The sequence below is a fragment of the Sceloporus undulatus genome, chromosome 3, assembly GCF_019175285.1.
Source record: "Sceloporus undulatus isolate JIND9_A2432 ecotype Alabama chromosome 3, SceUnd_v1.1, whole genome shotgun sequence".
NCBI lineage: Eukaryota > Metazoa > Chordata > Lepidosauria > Squamata > Phrynosomatidae > Sceloporus > Sceloporus undulatus.
The window spans coordinates 222,857,597-222,882,955 of record NC_056524.1 but is presented as its reverse complement, the minus strand read 5'-3'; the positions used below and the strand labels follow the sequence as shown (position 1 = coordinate 222,882,955).

The 25,359-nt window shown below is 37.7% G+C and overlaps 1 protein-coding gene across 4 annotated transcripts in view; it reads left to right on the top strand.

Annotated features, from left to right (window-relative positions):
• PAK2 (p21 (RAC1) activated kinase 2) overlaps nt 1–25,016 on the top strand; it is a 54,369-nt gene extending 29,353 nt beyond the window's left edge. For all 4 annotated transcript variants that reach the window (XM_042458154.1, XM_042458153.1, XM_042458155.1 and 1 more), the window contains exons 4-15: nt 295–445; nt 1,685–1,716; nt 3,177–3,278; nt 4,860–4,989; nt 6,064–6,127; nt 6,662–6,710; nt 8,776–8,888; nt 9,415–9,532; nt 10,943–11,042; nt 15,621–15,817; nt 19,637–19,774; nt 21,337–25,016. In XM_042458154.1, coding sequence (XP_042314088.1) covers nt 295–445; nt 1,685–1,716; nt 3,177–3,278; nt 4,860–4,989; nt 6,064–6,127; nt 6,662–6,710; nt 8,776–8,888; nt 9,415–9,532; nt 10,943–11,042; nt 15,621–15,817; nt 19,637–19,774; nt 21,337–21,423 — 1,281 coding nt within the window. In that variant the 3' untranslated portion in view covers nt 21,424–25,016. The remainder of the gene's footprint in view (nt 1–294; nt 446–1,684; nt 1,717–3,176; nt 3,279–4,859; nt 4,990–6,063; nt 6,128–6,661; nt 6,711–8,775; nt 8,889–9,414; nt 9,533–10,942; nt 11,043–15,620; nt 15,818–19,636; nt 19,775–21,336) is intronic.
• The last annotated feature ends 343 nt before the right edge of the window (nt 25,017–25,359 follow it).

Genomic DNA, 25,359 nt, shown 5'->3' with positions numbered 1-25,359 from the left:
GAAGAGTGAATGGCTTGAATGCACCATTAAGCATCTTGCTCATAGTAAGCAAGTATTATCTGGAATACTGGTGGACATTCCACTGAAGTTCTGTTGTGTAGCAGAATAGAGTGGCTGATGCAGATAATATTGTTACACTGTCAAAGTAATGATGGGACCAGGCATCTTTGTGAAATGAAGATAATGTTGATTTGTTAGTAGATCATCTCTAGGAACCAGAAAATGAATTATGTTGTATCTTCATTTGATTGTAGATTTATATACAAAATTCACAATTTTGTGTTTTGTTCTCAGGGAATGCCAGAGCAATGGGCTCGACTACTACAGACCTCAAATATCACCAAGCTAGAGCAGAAAAAGAACCCCCAGGCTGTACTAGATGTGTTGAAATTCTATGATTCTAAAGACACAGCAAAACAGAAATATTTGAGCTTCTCTGCTACAGGTATGGTTCTTATATATTTGGGCAGATTAATGGTGAGCCTCAGAAACTGCTTGGTTAGTGTTAAAAAAGTAACTTCTAAATTGAAATAGTAGTATGTAATGAAACTCTTCAACACAGAGTGCTTGTTGGAAATAGGAAAGTGTGGAAGCAAAAGACAAAAATTTATATGATCTGAAGAGAAACCAGAGCAGAAATGAACAAATTGACTTGCTTATGAAGACAAGGAACAACAACTAGCTTTATTAAAGAATGGGAACATTTAATTGTTTATATAAATCAAAGATGGGGTAATATGTATATACCATTAGGTTCAGTGGTTATTAACCACCTCATTTATATAACCTTATTTAAGAATTCTGGTGGTTTAGAATTTAGAAATATTACAAAATATCTAATTTACTATATAATATAAAATATAATGTAATGTAAAATGTAAAGTTGATTACGAGTTTTATGAGATAGTTCAATAGATAGATAAATAAAATATCTTATCACCTTCTATTAACTAACTGAAAAATTGTTATTATAGAGGTATATACTGACAGGTAGGAAATTCAGTAAAAAGGTAGACGTTTAAAAGAGCTGTTGGAAATGAAAGCCAGACTGAGTTATTTAGCACCAGTTCTCTGAAGATAGGAAAAACTTATTGGAAATTAGTAAGATTATAAATTTGGGTTGTAAATTTTAGTTATGAAACCAATAAAAATATTAAAAAATTTAAAAAATGGAGTGGGAGCAACAGTTTTCAGTGAACATAGCAAATGATTTGTAGAATCCAGCTGAGTGGCAAAACTAAAGTAAGGTTGTATTCATTTTTCTGGATAGGACCCTGAGAGCATGGCTAGAAAATTTACTCAGAAGCATAGGGTTCCTTCCATCAGCATAGTTTTATATAGGCTGTTTTTAATGTAACAAAAACCTCTGTCTTGGTGCTTTCCTGAAACCTGGAAAACAATATTGCATTTGCTCTGTTTTGAAAGTAGGAACCGTATTCACATTTCTCTATGAAGCTGAGTTTTTTTGGTAAGCAAACATGTTACACTGAAAACATGAGATGACAAGGTTCATGGCTTGCATTTCAGCTTTGTTTTTCCTTTGTTAACAAAATTGCTAGTCTCAGTGTTTTACATAATCATTGTCTCAGGGTCTTACATATGTATTTTTATTCCTGTATTAAGAAATATTTGAAATTTTGGGGATTTGTATTTACACTGCATAATTTTCAAATCTTTCTTTTAGAAAAAGATGGATTCCCTTCAGGAGCACCTGCAGTAAGTACACTTATTATATGATATTCTTCGCAGCTTGTAGAATGTTCAAACAGCTCTGCTCTAGTTTTTGATTTAGTCTAATCCTAATGAATTTCAACTATAGTCTGCTTCACTGTGCCAGTCATTAGAACAAGGCTGAGAATTGTGCAGCTTTCCAGATTCCCTAGTCAGCATAGCTGATGGTGAGAAATGCTAGGGGTTGCAGTCCAACAACATCTGGAGGGCAACATGATTCTCACCTCTACAAGAGAAAGTCATCTTAACTGATTTTTTAAATAAAAGTTAAGGTCGTGAGCAGGTGTATTCTTTCAGAGAGTAGACTTAGCACAGCTGCTGTTGCTGTTCATGTAATACCAGAGGCTTTTGCTGTATCAGGACAAAGTATCCATAAATTCACATTCTTTTTTGTTAGGGGCAAAAACCTCTCCATTGGCTAGTGTGCATGTCCAGAAAAATACCTGCAGATGGCTAGGACACTTTTTCACCATTCTTCCTCCACTCTGAGAGGTAGAAAGGAAAGGTGATTTCTTTTCTGTCAGCTAGAATTTTGCAGACTGTGTCAGCAGTGCTTCCTTCAAGACTAGTGGGAAGGATGCAAGGATATCCCTTTTTTCGCCTCAGAGTAAGTACTTGAGGGAGGAACAGGTTATGGTTTCTTACCTTCCCCCGTTTTATAGAAGACAATTGTACCAAGTAGCTGCTTGTATTTTCTTCTAATGCTCAGCATTAAGATAAACACCCTTTCATTGTCTTGAGTTCTTTACACGTCATACAAGGCTCCGGAGAGTGCAGGAATAATAAGCCAAACCAAACCAGTGGACCTTCTAAACAAAACTCTGATTTTGTTGTGTGCAGTGGAGTTATAAAAAATTCAAAGAGGCTAATTGTAGGCACATAAATAAGGGGATTCACATCTGTGGTTATTATAGTACTTTAAAATTCAGAGTGAGTTATGGGCATTTTTCATGTCATAGAAGAGACAAAAAGATTTTTAAAATTTAGCTCTATACCCATTTTCCAAATATACATGGGAGCAAGAGGCATGGAGAGATTAAGATTGTGCGTCGTGTCCCATTCCAGTGGTGTGCAAATTCTGACTTCACTTGCCTTTCATTTGTCAGGTTTCATTGTTGAGGGTATTTATACATAGAACTTAGTGTCAGCGTTGTTGAAAGGTACCCATTGATTTTGTGGATTATATGGTGTGGGCTCTATGTACATAGATTGCACCACAGAAACACAAAATCCAGCATGTGAAAGGTAGATGTAGGCCAGATCATTCCAGGCATTTCATATACCAGTACAGAACTATTAAAATTAAAAATGATATTCTCCAGTGTATGGTACTATGCTGTTTGACATTCTAGCATATATTTTATAGTACATATACCTATCCTAAACATTCCACAGCAATTCTTCATTGATTCTTTTCTTTGTCTAAAAAAACCCCACACATATAGCCTAATGCAAAAGTCACAGAGCCTTCCACAGCAGCAGAAGAGGAAGATGATGATGAAGTGGCTCCACCAATAATTGCCCCACGACCGGATCATACAAAATCAGTGAGTGGGTTTATTTCACTGAATAGTTTCTCTTTTACTGCTTGATAACTTTAGGCAAGGCCGTAGTTTTCTGTCTCTAGCAGGGAAGTAATACTTACCTCACTGATATATCAGGGACCCAGTGTAGTGTAATGGTTTGAGCATTTGACTGTAACTCTGGAGGCCAGGGTTTGAGTCTCTGCTCAGCCATGGAAACCCTCTGGGTGCCCTTGGGCAAATAACACTCTCTTAGTCTCAGACGAAGGCAAAGGCATACCTTGGCAACGAATATTGCCAAGAAACCCCAGTGTTAAATTTGTCTTAGGGTCACCATAAGTTAGAAACAACTTGAAGGCATAAAACAACAACAAACTTGATATATGGAAAGCATTGTCATCACTTCAAGAGGTAGAACTGCATAAGTGTTGTAAATATTGCAGTGAATATACTGTATCCTCCTGACCAGAGCGAGCATGATGTAGTGGTTTAAGTGTTGGCCTACAAATCTGGAGACCAAGGTTCGATTTCAAACTTGACTATGAAACCCACTGGGTGACCTTGCGCAAGTCACATGCTCTCAGCTTTAGGGGAAGGCAGTGTGGCAAACCTTCTCTTGAACAAAACCTGCCAAGAAACCCCCATGATAGGTTCACGTTGGGGTCGCCATAAGTCGGAAATGACTTGGGGGCACACACCAACACCAAAATATATCCTCCTAATAGTCCAGCCATACAACTTCTTCAAGCAGGTCATTACACATTGTCCATCTGTGCTCTCTGTTTTTCCTTTCCATCTGTCACTTAGCATTCAGTTGAGTCTGCTCAGTCCTTTTGAAGGTTGTTTTGATTTTACCCCCATAAAATAGTTCTAATTCCGCAAAACCTACTGATACGTTTTTCTTGTTAGTGTTTCCCCTTTTAGCTCCATTCTTGTCAGCACTCATCACCTACACAGAACATGGCTGGAATGTTCCCCCCTCCCCCCACAAATGGTTATTTGGGGGTAAAAATACAGGACTGATTCAAACATTATTCCTCTCTAGACTGTAGATATTGAAATCAATGGAATTCAAGTTAGAAATTCTGTTCATTTCAGTGGATTTATTTTTAAGTAGGACTGACATTGGGTTTATTGCACACAGTGGGGTGGGTGGAAATTGTGTGGCCATCTGGATGTTTTTCGAGTTGCAACTCTGAGCAGTCTTAAACAGCATAGACAATAGCGAGGAGTGGTAGGAGTTGTAGTTTTGCCACATCTGCAGGCTGCACAAGTTTTACGCTTGCTATACAAGGTACTATTTTGTAAAACTGGGGGGGAAGCTCTTCTTTATCACATTTATCAGGAGCTGCAATTTGAATTAGATACATTGTATACTACAGGGAGAAGAAAGGAAGTTGTTAAACTGAGTTCCAAACACTGATAAAATATATCAAATTTGAGCATCAGTCAGTTGAATTTAGTAAATCTGAAGAATATTAGCTCAAAACATAGGTGTAAATCTTCCACCAGATGTATTAAATATTTATCATAGCTTGAACCTTAAAAGAGACTATTTGTTTATAACACCGTGGTGTTATAGTAATTATGTTAATTTTCTTACAGATTTACACACGGTCAGTAATAGATCCCATCCCAGCACCATCTAGTGACTCAGGAGACAGTGCTGCTAGATCAGCTGATAAGCAGAAAAAGAAAACTAAAATGTCAGATGAAGAGATCATGGAAAGGCTACGTAAGTTAAAATTTTAAATGAACTCTCAGTGAGATACATGTTACATGAACTGGTTGACAAATCAACAGTTATCCCTTTTTATTGTATATCTTGATCCATTCATACGGCATGTTTTGATCTCTGCATAGGAATTGTAAGCAAATCCTCCTTCATTGTGGGAATGTCTACAGGCTAATGATACACGACGTGGTGAAATATTGAAACAGATTGTTAAGGAATGTCTCTCATGTTCCCATTATTCCATATTGAGAGCCTTTTTTTTTGCCAGAAAGCAGAAAATTTTGTATGGCTAGACCAGGTATAGATCTTCATTTCCAGAACATGAAGTATAAATATGTTTTAGGCAGTAATAAATAGTTCCTCATTCTATACATTGAGATGATTGGTTTTCATTTCCCAGAATGTGTTCATATTTGAATATGTGTCAAAGGAACATGAGATCAGGATTTTATTATACTATATTTGATGGCTGCTAAAACAGTAATATTGCCTGAGATGGTCATGAAGAAAGTATAATTTTCATTACATTTAAAGCTAATAAGTTTTGTGAAAATGTTTTGATTTCAGCTGTAAAATCATATGCAGTTCCATAATCTTCCAGGCATAAATATTCCCTTTGCTTATTTTATTAGCAGCAATACCGTAGAGAAAAGGTGACTTCTGTATGCTAGAATGACAAATTTTTAAACAAAGCAAATGATTTTTGCTTCATTGAGTCATACGTAAACAGAGTTTTTGAAGGGTTAAACTGGTATCTCAGTTCAGAAAAAAATGATTTGGTAACTAACATTCTCCAAGTGGAATAGCGCATATTCACAACACAAGATTTTTCTGCCTACTCTGTCCCTCTGTGTTCTAACTGTCTTTAGCTGAACATTGGGGGACTCATGGCAATAACTGGAATATGGTGCCATGGGCTGCATTTGGTGGGGAAAATTGATAGAAATCCTACCCTCCCCCATGAAGAATAGAGCAATATGCAGGTTAATGTTTTCATTGTGTTGGATGAAATGTGTGTTTGGTTTTCAGTGCATTCCAGTTGGTTTATAATATTAAATATTGATTTTTTTAAAGGAACGATTGTGAGCATAGGCGATCCCAAGAAAAAATATACCCGATATGAAAAAATTGGGCAGGGGTAGGTAAACACATCATTTTATATAATGTTTTAATTGAATTGCTGTAATCAAAATAATGTTTCTTTTTTCCTCTGTTGCATTTACATTCCTGTCCTTACAAATCCAGAAATCCAGTAGATTAGTACCAGTAATACCAACCAGCTGCAGATTTGTGACAAAAGCCACAACTATTTGTGCTTTGCTGGCTGCAGTTTTAAGTTATAGAATGAGATAGGAAATTATGAGCAAGAATTCCAGGCAACTTACATTTTTCATGCTCGTGTTTGGGATGGATTTATCTTATTTTAACTGTAGGCTTAGTATATTGTGCTCAAATAATTCTGTGTGATGTTCCACAAGCAGATTTAGCTTTTCCTGTTTGTTTTCTGTTGATTTGATCTTGTTTTTTAGCTAGTAATTTAGACCCTGTTTTCCCTGAGACAATGACATACAATTAAACCATCTAAGGAAGACAGTACAGCTTTTGCCCATTCATGCAGCTGCATGTTAAATATCTGAAATAGAACACATAATTGCCTATTTTCCTTTCATAGGGCTTCAGGTACAGTTTTTATTGCTATCGATGTGGCAACAGGACAGGAGGTAAGAGCAATATACCTTCTAACATCTTTGAATTTCCAGTTTAGAATGGAAGATTGAATGTAATACATTTATTTTTCAAACCAGCAAATCCTATCTCTGTTTTTCAGTACTGTATCATATGCTTTGTAGTTGTCAGCAAATAACATTTGCTTGGGTCAGTAGAATTGTATTGTAAATGTTAAAATATTTTGGATACAGAGTTGTTAATGGAAAGCTTTGTCTACTTATCCACCATATCACCCTGAACGCTCTTTCTTGTTTGACTCTGAAAGCTAACAAAACCAAACTGAAGGGTTCTACCAAAGAAAATATTTATGTATGTAAAATATATCTGAATAAAATGTAACCTACCTCCAACTACCAAAACACACAACTGTGAAGAAATAAGGGATAAATTAAACCCTCAAATAGAGAAGCCAGTAAAATTTCTAAGAGGGTATAAATACCCCACTGAAAAATGAGCAGTAGTAAAGAATGAATAAAATGTCCAAACTCAAGGTCAGAAAACTCAGACCCTGGAACAAAAAAGCCAGTATAGGTTTCTAAAAGGGTAACAATACCCCACTAAGAATTATATAAATGTGAAAAAATCAAAACATAAAATGATATAAAACACTAGAGGCCAGACGCATTTCGACAACTGTCTTCCTCAGTGGCCTGCAGTTATTTAAAATATAATATATCTATTAAACACAAAGTGTCTGCACTCAACTCAGAAGCAACAATGATCTTATACTGGTCACTAAGGCCCTTATATAGACAGCTGCTCTGGTAATTGGAACAATCCTGCCAAGACTCAGGAAAAGAACCAAGGGAAAACCCTGGGTGTAAAAGAACAATAAAAATAAAAAGCTCAAATACCCAACTTTCACTTGGGCACAACAGGGATTCAGTTCTCCAATGGTGAATTAATATGTTTTTCCATACCCTATGTTTCTCCCTTAGTTCTTCCACTTTAAGTTTTGACAGAGTGGTTCCCACTACCAGTTTGGCTAGCCAGATAAGAGACTCTGAAAATAGGAGAAGAATTTAATTAAAATTTGGATTCATGGATGGGATATTTCTTCCAAAGAATTGGAACCCTTCACTTTGGTTTTGTGTTCTTACATCTTGGGTTTTTTTGTTGTTTGGGACAGACCTGGTTAATGTTTTAATAGAAGATCACAAGAGAATATCAGGGATTTCCATATAAGGCTTCCTCCCACTTCCACAATTTATCTTGTCTTCCTATGGCAAATAGTTTATTGGTCCTTATTTATTTATTTTAAAAATTGCTTTTAATTAGATGGCTTCCTTATATACCTTCTTTGCTACCTATGTGAGGTAATGTCTTTAAGGCAGGGGAGGGCAGCTGCCTGGAGATTGGGTGTTGCATTGGTCCACCATAGGACCCTGCTTTTGATTTTTTTAAAAAAAAAATAACCCCCACACACTTATACACAAACAGATAAAATGTCACTATGTTCTTGCCTCCCCATCACCGAGCTATTTTAGAACCAGGAGAGACTGTATTTAACTGGAACAATTTTCCTTCCTTATTAAATAACGGGCCCTCTTGGGGCTGAAACAGACTCAGGGTTCAAAATGTGGCATAATGCCCTCCAGTGGATGGGTGGGGATGTTTACATTTATTTATTTATTTAAAACAGGAGAGGGGAGTCCAAAGGGGATCCACGCGTTTTTGAAATTACTGCATTGCATATCATCTGAAGCAAATTCAAACTGTGACTTCCTGCTTTGATCTTTCCATAATCCTGTTGTTCTGCAACATATCAAAAATGCCTAATGTAGTCTCTGTGAATTACTTCTTTGCCAGTGGAAAACCATGTTGTTCCTTCATATTTTGTCCCAACAGTAGCCTGTTCTTCAAAATATAGGTTATACTTCAGGACATTCAAATGTTGTGGCACACTCATTTCTTTGAGAGTCTTCCAGGAAGCTGTCATTTGCCTTTTTAATATAATCTTTATGCGTGTTAGTCTTCGAACAGTTCTAAAATTGTTTTTTTAATACTGTTACTGATTTTTTTTTTTTTTTTTTTTTTTTTTTTTTTTTGCTCTTTTAGGTTGCTATTAAACAGATAAATCTTCAGAAACAACCCAAGAAGGAGTTAATTATCAATGAGATCCTAGTAATGAAAGAATTGAAGAACCCAAACATAGTCAACTTTCTAGACAGGTAACTAAGCACATAGTATAGTTGTTGTAGAGTTAGCTTTGGATATAGAAAACCCAGGTGTTCAACCTTATTCATGAAGCTTAAAACATTGTACAATTTTTTCTTCAAATTTTTTTCTCAAGAATGTTCTAAGTTTATAATGCTGCTATAAGTTCTTTGAAGGAGGGTAAGAGTGTGTATGCAACAAATAGATACATAACCTTACTTAAGTTCTAGAGACATTTTACTTATCTTTAATGCTCCTGTAGAATTATCAGAGTCAGGGCCCTTTCACACTGCACAAAGGACAGTTTTAAAGTGAAACCATAATGCTATATTTGTGTTGTATAAAAGGGCCCTGGAAATAAGGGAACTGTTGACAGATTGTGGCTCCTGGCAACATACATGCCAATAATAGAATTATGGCTTACTTTTTAGAAAAGCAAATGGTTTAACTCCTTCAGTTCCCTTACTAAAATCTTAACTTCTGCTTTTCAAACTACATCTCATTTTACTGGAGTTTTAACTTTGTCACTTTCTATCTTAGTTACCTAGTAGGAGATGAACTCTTTGTCGTAATGGAATATCTGGCTGGCGGGTCTCTCACAGATGTAGTTACAGAAACCTGTATGGATGAGGCACAGATTGCTGCTGTCTGCAGAGAGGTGTGTGATAGATAATTGGGAGGATTGCATTTCAGTTACTGATGCAGAATTATATTTAATACACTAGTTTTCCCCCCCAAGGCTTTGTGTGGGGAAGCTATAGCTTAGCATTTGGAAAGATCACCTGGAAGCTTCAATGGTCATGGAATTCTTAATAGTTGCTGAAATATAAATCGCAACTTCTAAATTATACTTTGAATTTTTGGAAAGTTTGATTGTATACAAATTCATTTCACAGAATTCAATACATAAGGAAACGGTATCATCTATCTTGAATTAGAAATAACACCTAAATCTGGGAACTATAGAAACAGGCCCCAGGGAGGTGCATGGCTTGTTGCTTAATTAGTCTGTAGTATCCAAATTAGCATAGCAACTTTGAGAAATTCTGATATGTCTCTGCCTGTAGTTGTATTTGCAGAAACTGCTTGTTTACAAATGCTGATAGGAAGGAAAGAGTGCAACAGTATAATAGCATAATGAAGAGTTATGTAGGTTTCAGTCTATAATCACCCTGAATTCTTAATAAACAGGTTTTAAATAAGTTTTAAAACAAAGCTAAACAAGAACCCTTCTCCCTGACCCACTACTTTTCAGTGTGGATGAAATTTTATTGTAAGGGAGTGTTTTTGCTTGTAGCCTACAGTAGTACAACCTCGGCATAGTTTACCCCGATCTCTGAGTATTAGGCTTGTATATGTTGTATACTCATTTCAGAGTAGCTCTCAATGCATGCTTTATTGTTGATGTACATGTACATGTCAGCACTGCCAACCACAGTTTCTTGTGCTCAAGCTAAAACAGTCTGTGTGACTGTTTTAAAAAGTATAGCAGTGTACATAAATGAATCTTTGTTATAAACATTTTTCTATTGTTAGGTTAATAATTGAAATGAAAGGCAGAAATTATAGAAATGAATCATCAGGGCATTTAGTATTCCAAATTAATTGACTGCATGAAGCAGAATAACATATAAACATAGAGTTCAGCATCTATAGTCAGGATATTGCACTTGAGGAAAGCTTATTCCTAGGCACAAGTAAAACGTACACATGCAGTTAACTAATTATTTTTGCTAACAATTTTGATAAGCAAATGAATTATATCAGGGCTTTGATTACCTTTTTGTTTAAGCAGGCTTTTAATGGATTAAGCAGGGAAAGTTCTCATTTAGATGTGTGTTTTATAATTTTGTAAACATTTACAGTATTTCACTTTTTAAATAATTTTATATTTTTTAATATGGGGATTTTAAAATGTTCTTACATTTTAATGGTTAGGGGGTTTTTTATATAAAAAAAACCTGATTCTCTTCAGAAGCTGCCTTGAGTTCCACTCTGGGAGAAAGGCATCATATAAAATAAATAAATAAATAAATAAATAAATGTAATCTCTTCTGTTGTCTTTTAGTGTCTGCAGGCACTGGAATTCCTTCATGCCAATCAGGTGATTCACAGAGATATTAAAAGTGACAATGTGCTCTTGGGAATGGATGGATCAGTTAAGCTGAGTAAGTGCATGACATTTCCAACATTGTTATATGTGATTAAAAAGATAAGCTTTCTGCAGATTAGTTTTACTGCAAAATTCACTGGATTTCAGCAGAAAATCCATAAATTGAATAGAATTCAATGGTTAACAGCTCTTATCTACCAAATTTGGAACATGTGTTTTAGAGGATAAGAAGAATATATTATCTCAGTAGTATGTGTTTGTGTAGGTTGCAGTATAAATCACAAAACTGAAAGGCATATGGCAAGGCATTTGTTGGTTTTAACACTAAAATAAGCCATTCTTTTTATAAATCTAAACCAGCTTGCTTTTACAGTCTGCTCTGTTTTTGTATTGGCCATTAAGTTAGTTCTCATTTTAGACCAGGAGGTGGCAGTTTAGGTTAGACTAACTCTGAAATTGTGCAGTACAGCATTGTCCTCAGTCTTCTTGCCCCCATGCCCTCCTGTTCTGTTTAAGGCTGGATTCAGTGCAGATGTTATGGTGTTTGTTGTTATTGTGTCTTCACAAGTCTTAGGATAATTAAAAATATGGAAGAAAGAAAATGCAGAAGTGAGCACTTTTTGTCATCGGTTATCAGCATAATATAATTCTTTTGATTAGGATGGGATATAAATCTTTTAATATAATGTTAGATGAATATATGAACCATGCTTCCTAGTTTTCTGCTGCTACTTTTTAACTTGCAGCCAGTGTTCTTATATGACAAAATATTCAGAACTAGAATCCATCACCAGCCATTTGAAATGGAATACAGGATGAGTCTCCCTTATTTGGAATGCTTGGGACCACAGGAGTTTTGAATTTTGGATTTTTGTTTTAAAAAAATAAACCAATTGGAATACCTGTATTAACATAGGTGTATATAATGGGATTTCTTGGAGATGGGATCCAAGTCTAAATGCAAAATTCATTTATGTTTCATATACACATTATACACATAGCCTGCAGGTACATTTATACAATATTATTTAAATAATTCTGTTTGTGAAACAAAATTTGTGTACATTGAACCATCCAAAAGCAAAGGTGTCATGATCCCAGCTACCCATGCAAAAAGGTTTGGTTTTTGGAAGGTTTCAGATTTCAAAATTCCAGAAAAGGGAGATTTAACTTGTAGTCCAGTCTAGCACCAGAATCTGCTATATGTGTAACAATAACAGTTTTACACATAGAGTCGACTGCATCACTTTAAACTATAAATGGATTTTAATGTTATTCCTCTTATACATTAAAAAAGGTACCCTCTAAAAGTAGAAAACTAGCACAGCAGAAAGAGAGGTTGTACCTTGTTCTTTGCCTCTTGGGCTGGCCTTTTATTTGCAGAATTATTTATTTCCATTTAGGAGGCACATTCAAATGTTCTCCTTATATGTAGTCTTATTGTCTGGTTTCTTACCTCAGCACCTTGCCACTTCATTCTACTGGATGTATGTATCAAACTGGTTGAAAACCAGAATACTTTTAAGAGAGCCAGCTACAGCTCACCAATAGAAATTATACTTTGGCTCTCTCATACTAGCCATTGAGGACAATGTCTTGATTTTCCTTCATGATATGAAGTTGTTTTCTCAGGGAGGATGGAGCTACATTTTTTAAAACTGTTAAGGGCCAAATGACATAGGCTGCAAGGGTATTCACCATTGGGGGCAATACCTTTCCTATTGTGGCAGCTTAGCTGTGGAATTCCCTGTGTTTAGAGAATCAGTGTGCACCAAAGTTGGCTTCATCTTGACACCAGATTAAAATGTGGCTTCCCTTACACTCATGATTGGCACCAATGTTGACTCCATTTTGTTTCCAGATTAAAACATTTTTTTAAATTAAAGCTTTTGTGGGGCTAATGAATGTTTCATGTCTTAGAGATTTATATATTAGAGTGTAATTTTTTTGCATTGTTTTACATTCTAAAATGTTTCAATTGATTTTATTGTACACCAATGTGAAATCTTTGGATATAGGACAGGATGTAAGTATTTTAATAAACTTAAAAGGTGCATACTATTTGTGCCATGTGTATTAATAAATTAGAAGTGTCAGCTTTGGAGCATTTTTGTCCACTAAGATCGCTGCACCACTAAGTAAGAAAGAGGGATCTAAATAAATAAATGTTTTCTTTCACATTCCTTTTGTGATTTTTTTCTTGTTCCTTACCATACTCAATATGGCAAACAAGAAACTGTCCTGAAAAACTGTAATTTATAGGAAACACCCCTCCCGAGAGTTCTCCTGTCTAAGCAGAATAATAAAAGCATATTCACAGCTCTTCCTATTATCTAAATAGAATGCTGCGTTGTGAAGAACATATTTTGAATCTTGATAGCACTACAATATACATGTCTTAAAGCTAAAGTTAAAAGTAGTCCCTTGACAAGATTGTCAAGTCATGTCCGACAGTAGGGGATGGTGCTCATTTCTGTTACTAAGTCGAAGAGCCAGCGTTGTCAGAGACTTCACCTTCCCACCAAAGTGGTACTTATTTATCTACTTGCATTTGCATGCTTTTGAACTGCTAGGTTGCCAGAAGCTGGGACTAGTGATGGGAGCTCACCCCATCATGCAGCACCTGGACCTCAAACTGCCAATCTGCTGATTTCACAATTAACAGAGTCAGCGTCTTAACCACTTGAGCCACCACATCCCTTTAAAATAGTAACAAGAATCTCATTAAAAGCCCCAGCATATTAAAAACCAAATGCCTCTTTAAATGAAAAGGTATTTACCTCCTGGTGGGAAGACAACAGGGAGGAGGGAACCTATTGGACTTTCTGAGGAAGAGAATTCTACAATTTGAGAGCAGCCATTGAGAACTCTCTCCCATGTCTTCACCAGCTGTGCCTGTGATGGTGGTAGAACCAAGAGAAAGTCATCCCTATAGATCTTAAATCTTGGCTAGGCTCATATAGGGAGATACGTTTTTTCAGATAGTCTGCACCCAAGCCATGAAGGGCTTTAAAGGTCACAACCAGCATGTTGCATTCTGCCTGGAAATGGATTGCCAGTGGAGCTGTTTCAGTAAGACCGTATATGATCTCTATAGTCAGCTGCAGTCAGCAGCCTGGGTGCAGCATTTTAAACCCATAGAAGTTTCTAAACAAATTTTAAAGGCAGCCCCATACAGCATGAATTAAAAGTAATCCAGACAGGATGTGATCAAGGCATGTGTCACCATAGAGAGATCTGATGTTTCAAGGAAAGGGTGTGGCTGGCACACCAATTTTAGCTACGCAAATGCACTCCTGATCACAGCAAAAACCTGGGTATCCAGGCTCAGGTCTGAGTCCAGGAGCATGCCCAAGCTGCAACCCTGAGATTTCAAGCAGAGTGTAACCCTATCCAATACAGGTGAAATCCCTATTCTCTGATCTGTCTTGTGACTGATGAGGATCACCTCTGTTTTGTCTGGATTAAGTTTAAGTTTGTTTGGCTTCTTCCAGTCCATTACCAACAGCAGACACTGGTACCAGAGATAGCTTCCTTGGAATTAGATGGAAAGGAGAGGTAGTGTTGTATGTCATCAGCATCCTGGTGCCATCAACCCCAAAATCCTGGATAAACTCTCCTAGCGATTTCATGTTGATGTTAAATAGCATGCTGGACAAAACTGAGCCCTGAGAGACTCTGCAGGCCAATGGCCATGGAGTTAAACAGGAATACTACAGTACCAGCATCTGAGTTCAGCCCTCCCAAGGACTGGGACCATGGCAGAACAGTACCCCTGAGCCCTATCCCAAAGGGGCAGTTTAGAATGGTACCATGGTCAATGGTATTGAAAGCTGCTGAAAGACCAGCAGAACCAAAAGTGACAAACTCCCTGTCCAGTGTCCTGCATAGTCATCCACCAAAGCTGTTCTTTGTTGCCTAACCAGGCCTGAAGCCAGATTGAAATGGATCTAGATAATGCATTTCATCCTGGAGTTCTTGGAATTGGGAGGCCATCCCACACTCCAAAACCTTGCCCAAAAACAGAATACTGAAGTCTGGCCAGCAGTTATTCAGTGTAGTCAGGTTCAGGGAGGGTTTTTTTTTTTTTTGGTAGGGGCTTCACCACAGCTTCTTTTAAACAAGATGGAACTCTCCAGGACGTATTGTGAGCCAATTGGCTGTGGTGGAGGGGCGTGTGCACGCCTGGCTCCAAGCACTGCTGGGAAGGCGAGTTCCCATGGCGGCCAGTGCAGATTACAGCCCCCAGCAGCCCCCACACCCTCCCTCCTGCCCAGTGCCTCCTGGGAACCTGGGGTGGTGGTGGTGGGGCCTTGCTGTCTGGCTGACCCCAAAACAAGAAGCCCAGACTGCCCCCCCCCCCAGACTGAAGTAGGGCTCCCTCCCGGCCCCAGAGTCAAATCTAAGCCCAGGGGGAAGAGGGAAGGGGGGGGAGGGAGGGAGTCCCAATGGGGACAATGGGACTTGAGTATTCGAGAATTTTGGTATCCGTGAGGGGGTCTGGAACAGACCCCCCAAATACTGAGGGATGACTGTAATTGTAATGAAGATATTCAGGATGACTCCAATAATAGGTATGAAACTTATCACTTTCATTTGACCTTTTCTCCCTTTCTCTCTTTTATTTCTGCAGCTGACTTTGGTTTCTGTGCTCAGATTACTCCAGAGCAGAGTAAACGTAGTACTATGGTTGGGACGCCTTATTGGATGGCTCCTGAAGTGGTCACTAGGAAGGCATATGGCCCAAAAGTGGATATTTGGTCTCTGGGCATCATGGCTATTGAAATGGTTGAAGGCGAGCCCCCATATCTCAATGAAAACCCTTTGAGGGTAAGGCATTGTTGCTTTGAGTAGGTGTGAACTAATGCCTAGGTGTGAACTAATAGGTCAAGGGAAAAACAGTTTTGTAACATTTTGCCAGTGGAAATAACTTACTTCTTACAGCAGTCGGTAACCATTAAACATTTAAGCACTTTGGGTTTGGTAACTGTTTAGTTATCAGCCTAATACCAATGGAATGGAGCTTCAGCATTAGCTGAGATATAATGCCAGTTTACTGAACATCCAAATCCACTGCATGGTGCTTTCTCATTTTGGGAAAAGAACTTTTTTAAAAAATCCTCACAGTTATAGTTTGTCTTGTTTTTTGATCAAAAGCCACATTCCCTTAATGATATTTTGTCTGGGTTTCATGCCAGCAGTGGATAGGTCAGTGCCAAAATTATTAGGGTTTTCAGCCTCCCACCACAACACCCCCCCACCCAATTAGTGGGTTGCTGGAGGAGAGGCAGATTGTTGTTGCATGATTGTTTGTAGAGGGTTTTTGAAGTTAGAGTGAAGACTGCATAGTATTAGATGGACAGCTGCAGGTTGCCCTCCTTTCTGTATTATATACTTCATTGGAGCTTGTCTGAATTGGCCCTTCGATTTCTGATATGAGAGGTGCACCAGCTTATAAAATTGCAATTCTTCAAACTGGGATTTCTGAGTTCCTCTCTAGATATATTTTTATTGCATTTCCTAAATGTACCAAATGTGGGAGAAAAAATTCTGCATTGTTTAAAATGCACATTCCCTTGATGATATTTTGTCAGGGTTTCATGCCAGCAGTGGATAGGTCAGTGCCAAAATCAAAATTTTAAGTCAGTAGACAACAAATTTTTAGTTTCAGACCTTAATCTAATATAAACAACAGAGCAGGGCTGGGCTAAGTGTGGCTTGTAGGCGAATGTGAGACCTGGGGTCCCATTTATTTTCAAAATTATTTTTTGCTCCCAAATGAATTCTGGGGCGTGAGGGAACAGTTTAATTGTGTTTTTGTGCATCCCCAACCCAATTTAGGCCCAAGAGAGTCCTCTTTTAGAAATAGGAGGTGAACAGGCTGTGACTTCTGTTCATCACCTTGTGTTAGAAAGTGCCCTAAAAACATTACAAAAATTCCCCATGCTCTTTAGAGGACATCTTGGGGCATTTGAGGGCCAAAACAATTTTTAAAAAATCAGGGTGTGCCCCTGTAATAGAGAGTGGCTTCTACACAACTGGAAGTTTCTTGACATTCCCACCTTTGTTTCTCAAACAGTGCTTATGAGTCAAACTATTTTTTCAGTTAAAACACAGCACAGATGTTCAAGTGGAAATGCTTACCAATATCCAACTGTATCTGGAGGTTTTTCCTGCTTGCATATATATAAGATTTTGGATTGTGGCTTTAGAAAGAAAAACAGACAAGTTTCAAGTCTAAGTACAGAATGTAGTGGTACACTTCTGTTGTCATTTTCGAATAAAAGGAATTAATTACCTACTGGGGCTATAGCACAGTGATAAAGCACACTCATGTCGCTTATTCTGTTGAGTGATGCAGTGGTAAATTTTGAGACACAAAGGTCCAAAACACACACGGGCTCAGATGAATCTAAATAGTCGTAAGGGGCCAGAAACACTAAAACTATATAACATTGATTTGCAAAGGTAAGGATATTAAAGAATAGCTGTGGTTCAAATCTATCCTGTAACTCAACCATCATCTTTACAGAGCTTCCTCCTTATAACTGCTGCTTTACAAGCAAAACAGGCTACCTTTTCAGAAATGCTTGTTTCAATGTCCCCTAGTAAAAAAGTGATCAGATATAAGTCAAAGTTGTTTGATACCAACCCTAAGTCTTTGTATAAGGCATTTCTTATATTTTATAAATTGGGCACTCCAATGAGTAATGACTTCGATCTTCAACTGAGTTGGAGCCACATGGGCAAACTCTTTCTTCCCAGATGGTCCTTTAATAATGCCCTTGCACCACAGCCGGTAATTGACTGACAACATAGGGCTGTGAAGGCATATCTCTGTATGAAGTTAGTTATATTATTTAGCTATTGTGGGTAACCTGTTTGGAAAGGGAGTTCAGCATACCAAGAAGCACATTTTGATAGGCCAACAGAGGTACAGTCTAATTGAAAGTCATATTTCAAAATGTGGGACTTCATATATTTTACAGCTCTATCATAATTTTAAGAGCACAACGAGTCCAACATCTTTGTCAGTCCATATCAATAAATGAACTCCACAGTTTTAATCTCCACTAGGAGCAAATCTTTTATTAAGCTAATAGATTTCAATTATCATTCTGCGTACAACATACTGGTTGATGAACAAAGGGCCGAAACATATGACCCTGTAAAACCGCCTTCCGGGCAGCTTAGGAGCATGGCGTTTACACACTGTGTGCCCCCAAGATGTCTAGAATTCACCCTGGCGGATTAAACGGGCGGCTTCAAGATGCTCTGGAGGCATGATATTTACATGCTGCATGCCACTGGAGCACCCAAAAGCTGGCCTTGGGCCTCAGTGGGGCTGCCAAAGGTGGCCCTTCACCAGCCCAAATAAGAGCAGATCTATTTGGACCAGCATCAGGGCGGATTGGGGCTGTAGCGTGTGGTTGCCATGGCCCAAGGGCAACCAGCTCCTGTGCAGACCCAATCCACCCTTTTCAGGCCGTCTGTTTCGGCCCAAAGTTAGGCAGGCCTGTTGTCATTGTTGCTTGGTACGAACTAAGAGATTTTTTAAATGCACCCAACAATTTCCCAGCAGCGCAAAAAAAAAAAAAAAAAAAAAAAAAGATGAATATTGATCTCTGTTTTACTCTGGATTTGAAGTACAGTGGTACCTCGGGATACGAAATACCCAGGTTACGAAATTTTCGGGATACGAAAAAATCCCATAGGGAATTATTGTTCCGGGTTACGAATGTTTTTTCGGGTTACGAAAAAACTTTTGGTGCTTTTTTTGGCTTTTTCGCACGGAATCGCGGCTTTTCCCCATTAGCGCCTATGGCAATTCGGCTTACGAAGGCTTTTCGGGTTACGAAAGCGGCCGCGGAACGAATTAATTTCGTAACCCGAGGCACCACTGTACAGGCATACTTCAATTAACAGAGCCTCTGACAAAGAACCTCCTTTTTACAGTCTTTTTACATCTGCTTAACCCTCCCTCTTTCTTCCTTGCCATCTGGCTTGCTGAATGTTTTTCAGCGTATTGAAAGGATGGTGAAGAAGGGTTGGAGAAACACAAACTTTTGGAGCATGCCTCCAGGAAACAATACAATAAAGCCTAGGCTGGGAAAGCAAGATTCTGTTCTACCTGATCCTACAGTAATACTGTGTTTGCTGTTATTGTGTGCCTTCAAGTCATTTCCAACTTCGGGTAACGCTAAGGAAACTTAGCAGTGTGTAGCTACCCACAAATGGCAAAGCAAACAGCAGCTGCGATAGATATATGAGGGTAAATCATCCATAGATACATTTTGGCATATGCTTTCAGGTGGATTCTAGAAAGTTCAAAATATTTTCATTTCCTTCTGCAAGACACTTGTCCTTATTCTTTTATTTCACATATTGAAACAATAAGGACAGGTACATATTGTTAGTTCTGAATAAAAATTTTGCTGAAATGTGTTGAAGTACCCTTCTTTTTTGTAATGTAGGATTCTGTCTCCAGTCTTTCAATGCTATTTCTGACTTTCATGCCAAATTTTTCTGTTATAGTAGTAAAGTGCAGAAATGCATCTGGTTTATTAACTGGGGTATACCTTTGTAGTAGAATGCAAACCATCTTTTTTGTTTATTTAACTGAAGCTTGTTTGTTTGTTTTCATTACAGGCACTCTATTTAATAGCAACTAATGGCACCCCAGAGTTACAAAACCCAGAAAAACTCTCCCCAATATTCCGTGACTTTCTAAATAGCTGTTTGGAAATGGATGTAGAGAAAAGAGGGTCAGCCAAAGAACTGTTACAGGTAAACAGACTGAGAGCTAGGCTAATGTTATCTATCAGAGGCAAAATGCTTTCTACTAGAAAGTCAAGTAATGAACAGGATAATTGCTGTAGCCATTGCAGAAGAGCATGTAATAGAATAGGGTATGCAAAAATAGAGAGAATGCACTTTACATATGTGGAGATGCTTGGTAGGGAAATTCCCAGTACAAGTACTTTGGCTAGATCAGGTGCTCAACCTTTCCCTTGATTTGTTAAGGAGCCTAATCTTGTTCTTTTCTAATACTTTCTGATATGCCATGTTTTCCTGGGGGAAAAAGAAGAATCATGCTTCATCAAGCCATGTAACACAGTATTAGTCTCTCATGATCTCCCTGGGGATGTTTTGACTGTTGCAGAGGCCACTGTACTCTGGAAGCAGATTTATCAGAAGAAGGCAGGGTATCCTACACTACCAGTCAGCCTTCTCCAGCTCCTCCCCTGATGAAGAAACATTAGCTTGAGTTTAGCAGAGGGGGGAAGGTTATATGTCTGCATGGTAGAGTAGTCAAAGGGAGGCGGGGAGCAAATCTTTTCAAACAATGTAAAGATTGTGGCAAAATCGACAAAATGCAAATGGAAATAGTCACTGCACATCAAAGCAGTGATAATAGATTCATTCAGTGCAGTTTTATAGTGTGAGGAGAAACCTTTTTCCACGGCTTTGTCTTCTCCACTGTAGTGCAGTCTTAATGAAGCTTGAGGACGAGGGTCACAACTTATTGGGGCTGCATATTAGTTGAATTACAGTGTCTGACGGACAACAACTATTTAGTCTTGATGAAATCATATTGAATCACTGTGTGAAGAACAGAGTGCACTATACCTGTGTCCAGCTCCATCACTCTCCTGATATGGAGAGTGATGAATGTGAACAGGAGAGCCAACTTCCCAGCTGTGTGGAGAACATTCATACACAGTAGAAGTTCTCTGTCACTCTCCACTTGAAAAGGAGACCGAACTGAAGATGGAGGAGGCTGGTGTTAACAGAGGAATGCAACATATTGTATGCCCTATCCAAGGAGTTATTGTTGCAGCTTGGTTGACATGGAACATCGAGGTTTTAAAATCAGGCCTTATACTTGCACAGTCCCCCCTATGTTTGCACACTCTAATTACCTACCTGATTTCTTTCAATGATAAACCATAGTTTGTTGTTGCATCTAAACTGAGCAAACTATAGTTTTTACAAGTTAGAATTGAAAACCCACTTCAAATCATGGTTTCTAATTCTAATTTGCAGTCATAGGGAGTTAGGGAGAAAATTTTAATATATATGCTGAATTGTATTACATACATGTGATACAATTTCTTCATTGTATTTTCTTAGAGGCAGGCTGCTAAGGGCACTTATTGGTGTACTTCAACTGCAACCTCAACCTGTCCGTTAAATTGTAGGCAGATTCAGTGCCCTATTTGCTTGCTCATATTATAAATGTATAATAACAAATTTGTATTGTTTGCAAAACAGTAGTCTTGAAATGAAGCTATTGTTTACCTTGAAGTACCATCCATTAAAACATTGTTTGTTTCTCTTCTTGTTAGCATACTTTCCTGAAACTGGCCAAACCTTTGTCGAGCTTGACGCCGTTGATCTTAGCAGCCAAAGAAGCAATGAAGAGTAACCGTTAGCATTTCCCCTGTGGCCATCATTATTTTTGTTCTTTATTTTTTAAAAAAATCTTCATAATATATAAATTGTTGCTCTTGTTAGGGGATTGAATATCTGCAGAAGGGGAAAAAATCTTACCTTGGAGCCACAAGCGAAGAAAAAAAAATGGTGGTGTTAGTGAACTCTTCTTGGAGTCTGGAAGAAGTTGTGAACTGAATCACTGGCCTTTTCACCACTTCTGCAGACAGCTCAGAAATATATTTTACTATGCCTGCGAGTTGGTTTCTTTGATGACTTTGCTGTACCAGATCCCACTCATTGTGCTCTGCTGGGCACTTTCAATACTTGAACAACAGATTCAAGCTTTTAGCGGAGGGTATATTACATTGATCTGCTAACCTTTTCCCTCTTCCCTTTCCTTCGTCTTCATACAGAATATGGCAAGCTCTGACTTATTAAAAGCAGATATGGTAGAAATGTGAATGTTCCTATTATTTCCTTTCTCTTAATCTTCAGTTTAGCTATAACTGTTACAACATTAATAACCCAGCTATCTAGATACCTAATTTTTCAATGCCTTTTCTTAAAGACAGAAGAACATGGGTAGAGAGGGAATTAAAAGGCTTAGTGGTGTTTGATGTAGAATTTTATTGCATGGACTTCTTAACATAAAAGAAAGATGTCTCTGAATTTTGGAGAATGAATACATGTGGGGAAAAGGAGGAAAGTGTTGCTTTTCTTTAATGCTCAAACCATCCTCTGGGCATGGGGAGAAAACTCCATTCCTGTGAATTGTCTTCCACTCCTCCCTTGTCTGTGTAGATTTGTCGATAATATTTTAAAGGAATGTTTTGAAAGTTTGTAGTTTTATAGCTGTATCCATGTTCTTACTTGGGCTTAGGGCTTTGTGCTGGTGCCTTCTGAATTTTTAAATTACCCTTCTTTGTATTAAATACATTTTGTATATGTTGGACATTTACTCTCCAAAAGCAACTTTGGAGTGGTCAGGACTAAGTATTAGGGCTCTCTTCCTTGTTACATACATATATTAAAATATATATGCATCATTTCCACTAATGAAAGATCCTTCAGATTTTGCAAAAAAAATAGAAGATTCAAGACTTTTTGTACAATTCATCCAACTGAAGCTTCTGAACACCAAAAGTGCTATTCTATGAAGGCAAAAACTGGAGTCAGTAGAGTAGCTTAGATTCAACATTTGAATTGGCTTGTGAATGGCTAGAGGAACATATTTCATTGTCATCTTTTTCTTGGAAAGACTTATCAACTACTATGACTAAAGACAAACTCAAGATCAAGTGCCTCCCTAAATGAAAGAAAGCAACTGGAACTACAGATGAACTGAAGTTCTGGTTGAGGTGGCCAGATATATCATTGGAATTTCCTTGTCGCTCACATCAGCCTTCTAAAATCACTGTGGTTTTATGTGGAGCTTATCTTGATAGAGACTTCTTGAATGATAATGTGCCAAACAGTAAAATAAGCAACTCTTAATTTGATATTGTAGCTTTCTGTCATTTCTGGTCAGTATGTTTGACAGAAGATATTAAAGCCCTGGAGAAGCAACCTCTTAGAGCTTTTCTGATGAAAAGTAGAAAGCCATTTTTTCTACCTGTGAACAATATTGCTATGTGTTGGCATAAGAACATCATTTGTGCTGGGATTTCATGAACAGGTTGTAAAATAATATGTATTAGCCAGGGTCCAAGTTCTAATCTGCTGCATTGCAAAGTGTTCATTTCTTCAGATCCTGTAGCCTCTTGCACCCTGTTGTGTACCAACAAATGCCTTATTAATGCAGCTGAAAAGAATGCCACACTCCAGTCTGCAGTCCTATAACCTTCCTATTTCAGATCATTTTGAATGTGTGTTGGTTTGTTCTGAAGAGATGTGATCTCTTGGTCTAAATGGTATTTTAGGTGCTCTTCTCATCACCATTGCTTGCAGTGCTATTACTTTAAAAGTTGTGATAGCATTGCCCTTAAATTGATAATATGTGAATCAAACCAAGAGATTTAAACAACCCTTACAGTTAATTTTCATCCTCTTACCATTGGGTCTTTGTCTGTTGCTGGCAATAGAATATGTCAAACCCATGATTCACGTGAGTCCTAGGTGCATTTTTTTAATGGTAACAAGTTATTCTGAAAGTTTTATTTCCAAACAAAAATACTGTCCTTTAACTTCATATGTGATAGGAGCAACTGAATTCTGTAAAGGTTTACAAATCTTTGCTTACATTGCTTGCAGTTTGGATTAGCTCAGCAGCTGTTGAACCATATCCCATGGCCTCTTATGTGTCCGTATCTATTGAATATTGCCACAATATGTCCAGGTGGACACTCTTTGAGTGTAACTTGCAGGTTAGTGCTACAGCAATGCAGATACCTAATTTCCTAGGTGATATAACTGGGGGATAATAAACAGGAGTGAGCTGAGTTGGGAACTCTTCATTGGACATTAAAAAAATCAGAATGTTCTTAGCCCATTATGGTTCATTGTGTAGCTATGCATGTAGTTTGTATGGTACATGGATTGATCATATATTGCAAATGTCTTAAAAGATTGATTTAGAAGTGGAAAAGTGACAGCCTTCTCCTTCTTTGATGTCTAGTGCATATTTCTGAGTGTGGTGAACATGCCCTGGACTGTAGTTTGTTAGCAAAGTGTGAAAATACGTAGCAGAACATTGGAAGAGTTCTTACTCTTGAGTTTATGGCTAAATACGGTTTAAACAAATATTTTCTGGGCACTATTATCAATATACACTTTCAATTCATAGTGACTTTTTTTGGTCAATTTACCCTGATTGTTGGGATAGCTTGGCATTATCCCAAATGCTCCAATATAGGATTAGATCCTAATTTAGTGGAAAACTATAGAAGACAGTTCTATAAAAGGAGTTGGTAAGAGTAGAGCCTGTAATAGAGAGCTCAAGACAGCCATGTCATAGTTTAATCATTCAGTTTAGTCTAATAGAAAATTACTATGAATTAAAAGTGCACTTGTGTGCATGTGCTCACATGGACAAAAAAAAGAATATGAGCCAGCTTTTGAATCTTGGGCATGTTTGCAATGGCACACTATGAACAGAGGTGTGAAATTGCAGTCAGGAGAAAGGTGCCTCATTCCATGAAAACAGACTTACCTGAAATTAGGAACTCTCAAGGTTCAGCCTGATCCCCAAAATGGTTACAAACATCACTTAAAAAAATTGATTGTTGGTTTGAATTGAGACATTCATCACTGGAGCATGTATCTTAAAATTTAGGCAGTCGCCAGATGTGTACTGTTAAGCAATTTGGAGCAAATTAACGCCACTACTAAGAGTTGAAAGAATTTTGCTATCTTCATAGCTGGAATTAAACACACTTCAAAACAAAAGTCTTCATTGCTCTCTTTCTCTCACTTTGTCAAATGAAAACAGAAGTAGTGTAAGCTTTGGTTTTTTTAAAAACTCTTCAGATTTTGTTGCCTTTTGTTTAATTTAATCTCATCTGTTATTTAATTGTTACTGCAATATTAACTACTGTATTTGACTATGTTTAATGACTTTGTTCTTTCAGGGCTAGAAATAAACATTTCTAAAATACTTGCTGGTTGTCATTTTCACACCTCTTGTCGTTTTGAGTTGATAATAGCATCTGATGAGAGACTATTCCTTGTTTTGGGGCATGTGGTGTGCTGCTTCATTTGGAGCAGATATATGGCTGAATAATCATTTGTCTTCCAAGCTTCTCTGGAAGCCAAAACTCAGCTATCGTATCTCCATGCTATTGAACACTATTTTCCTGGCAATTTGTTGTCTCAGTTACAAATTCCTATTTTATTTTATTTTTTAAAATTTTTATTGAAATTTTTTTTAAAAATCCTACTTTAAACCCCCCCAAAACAAAAACCCCACACATTAAGAACACGTCTTTAGCCATATTGAA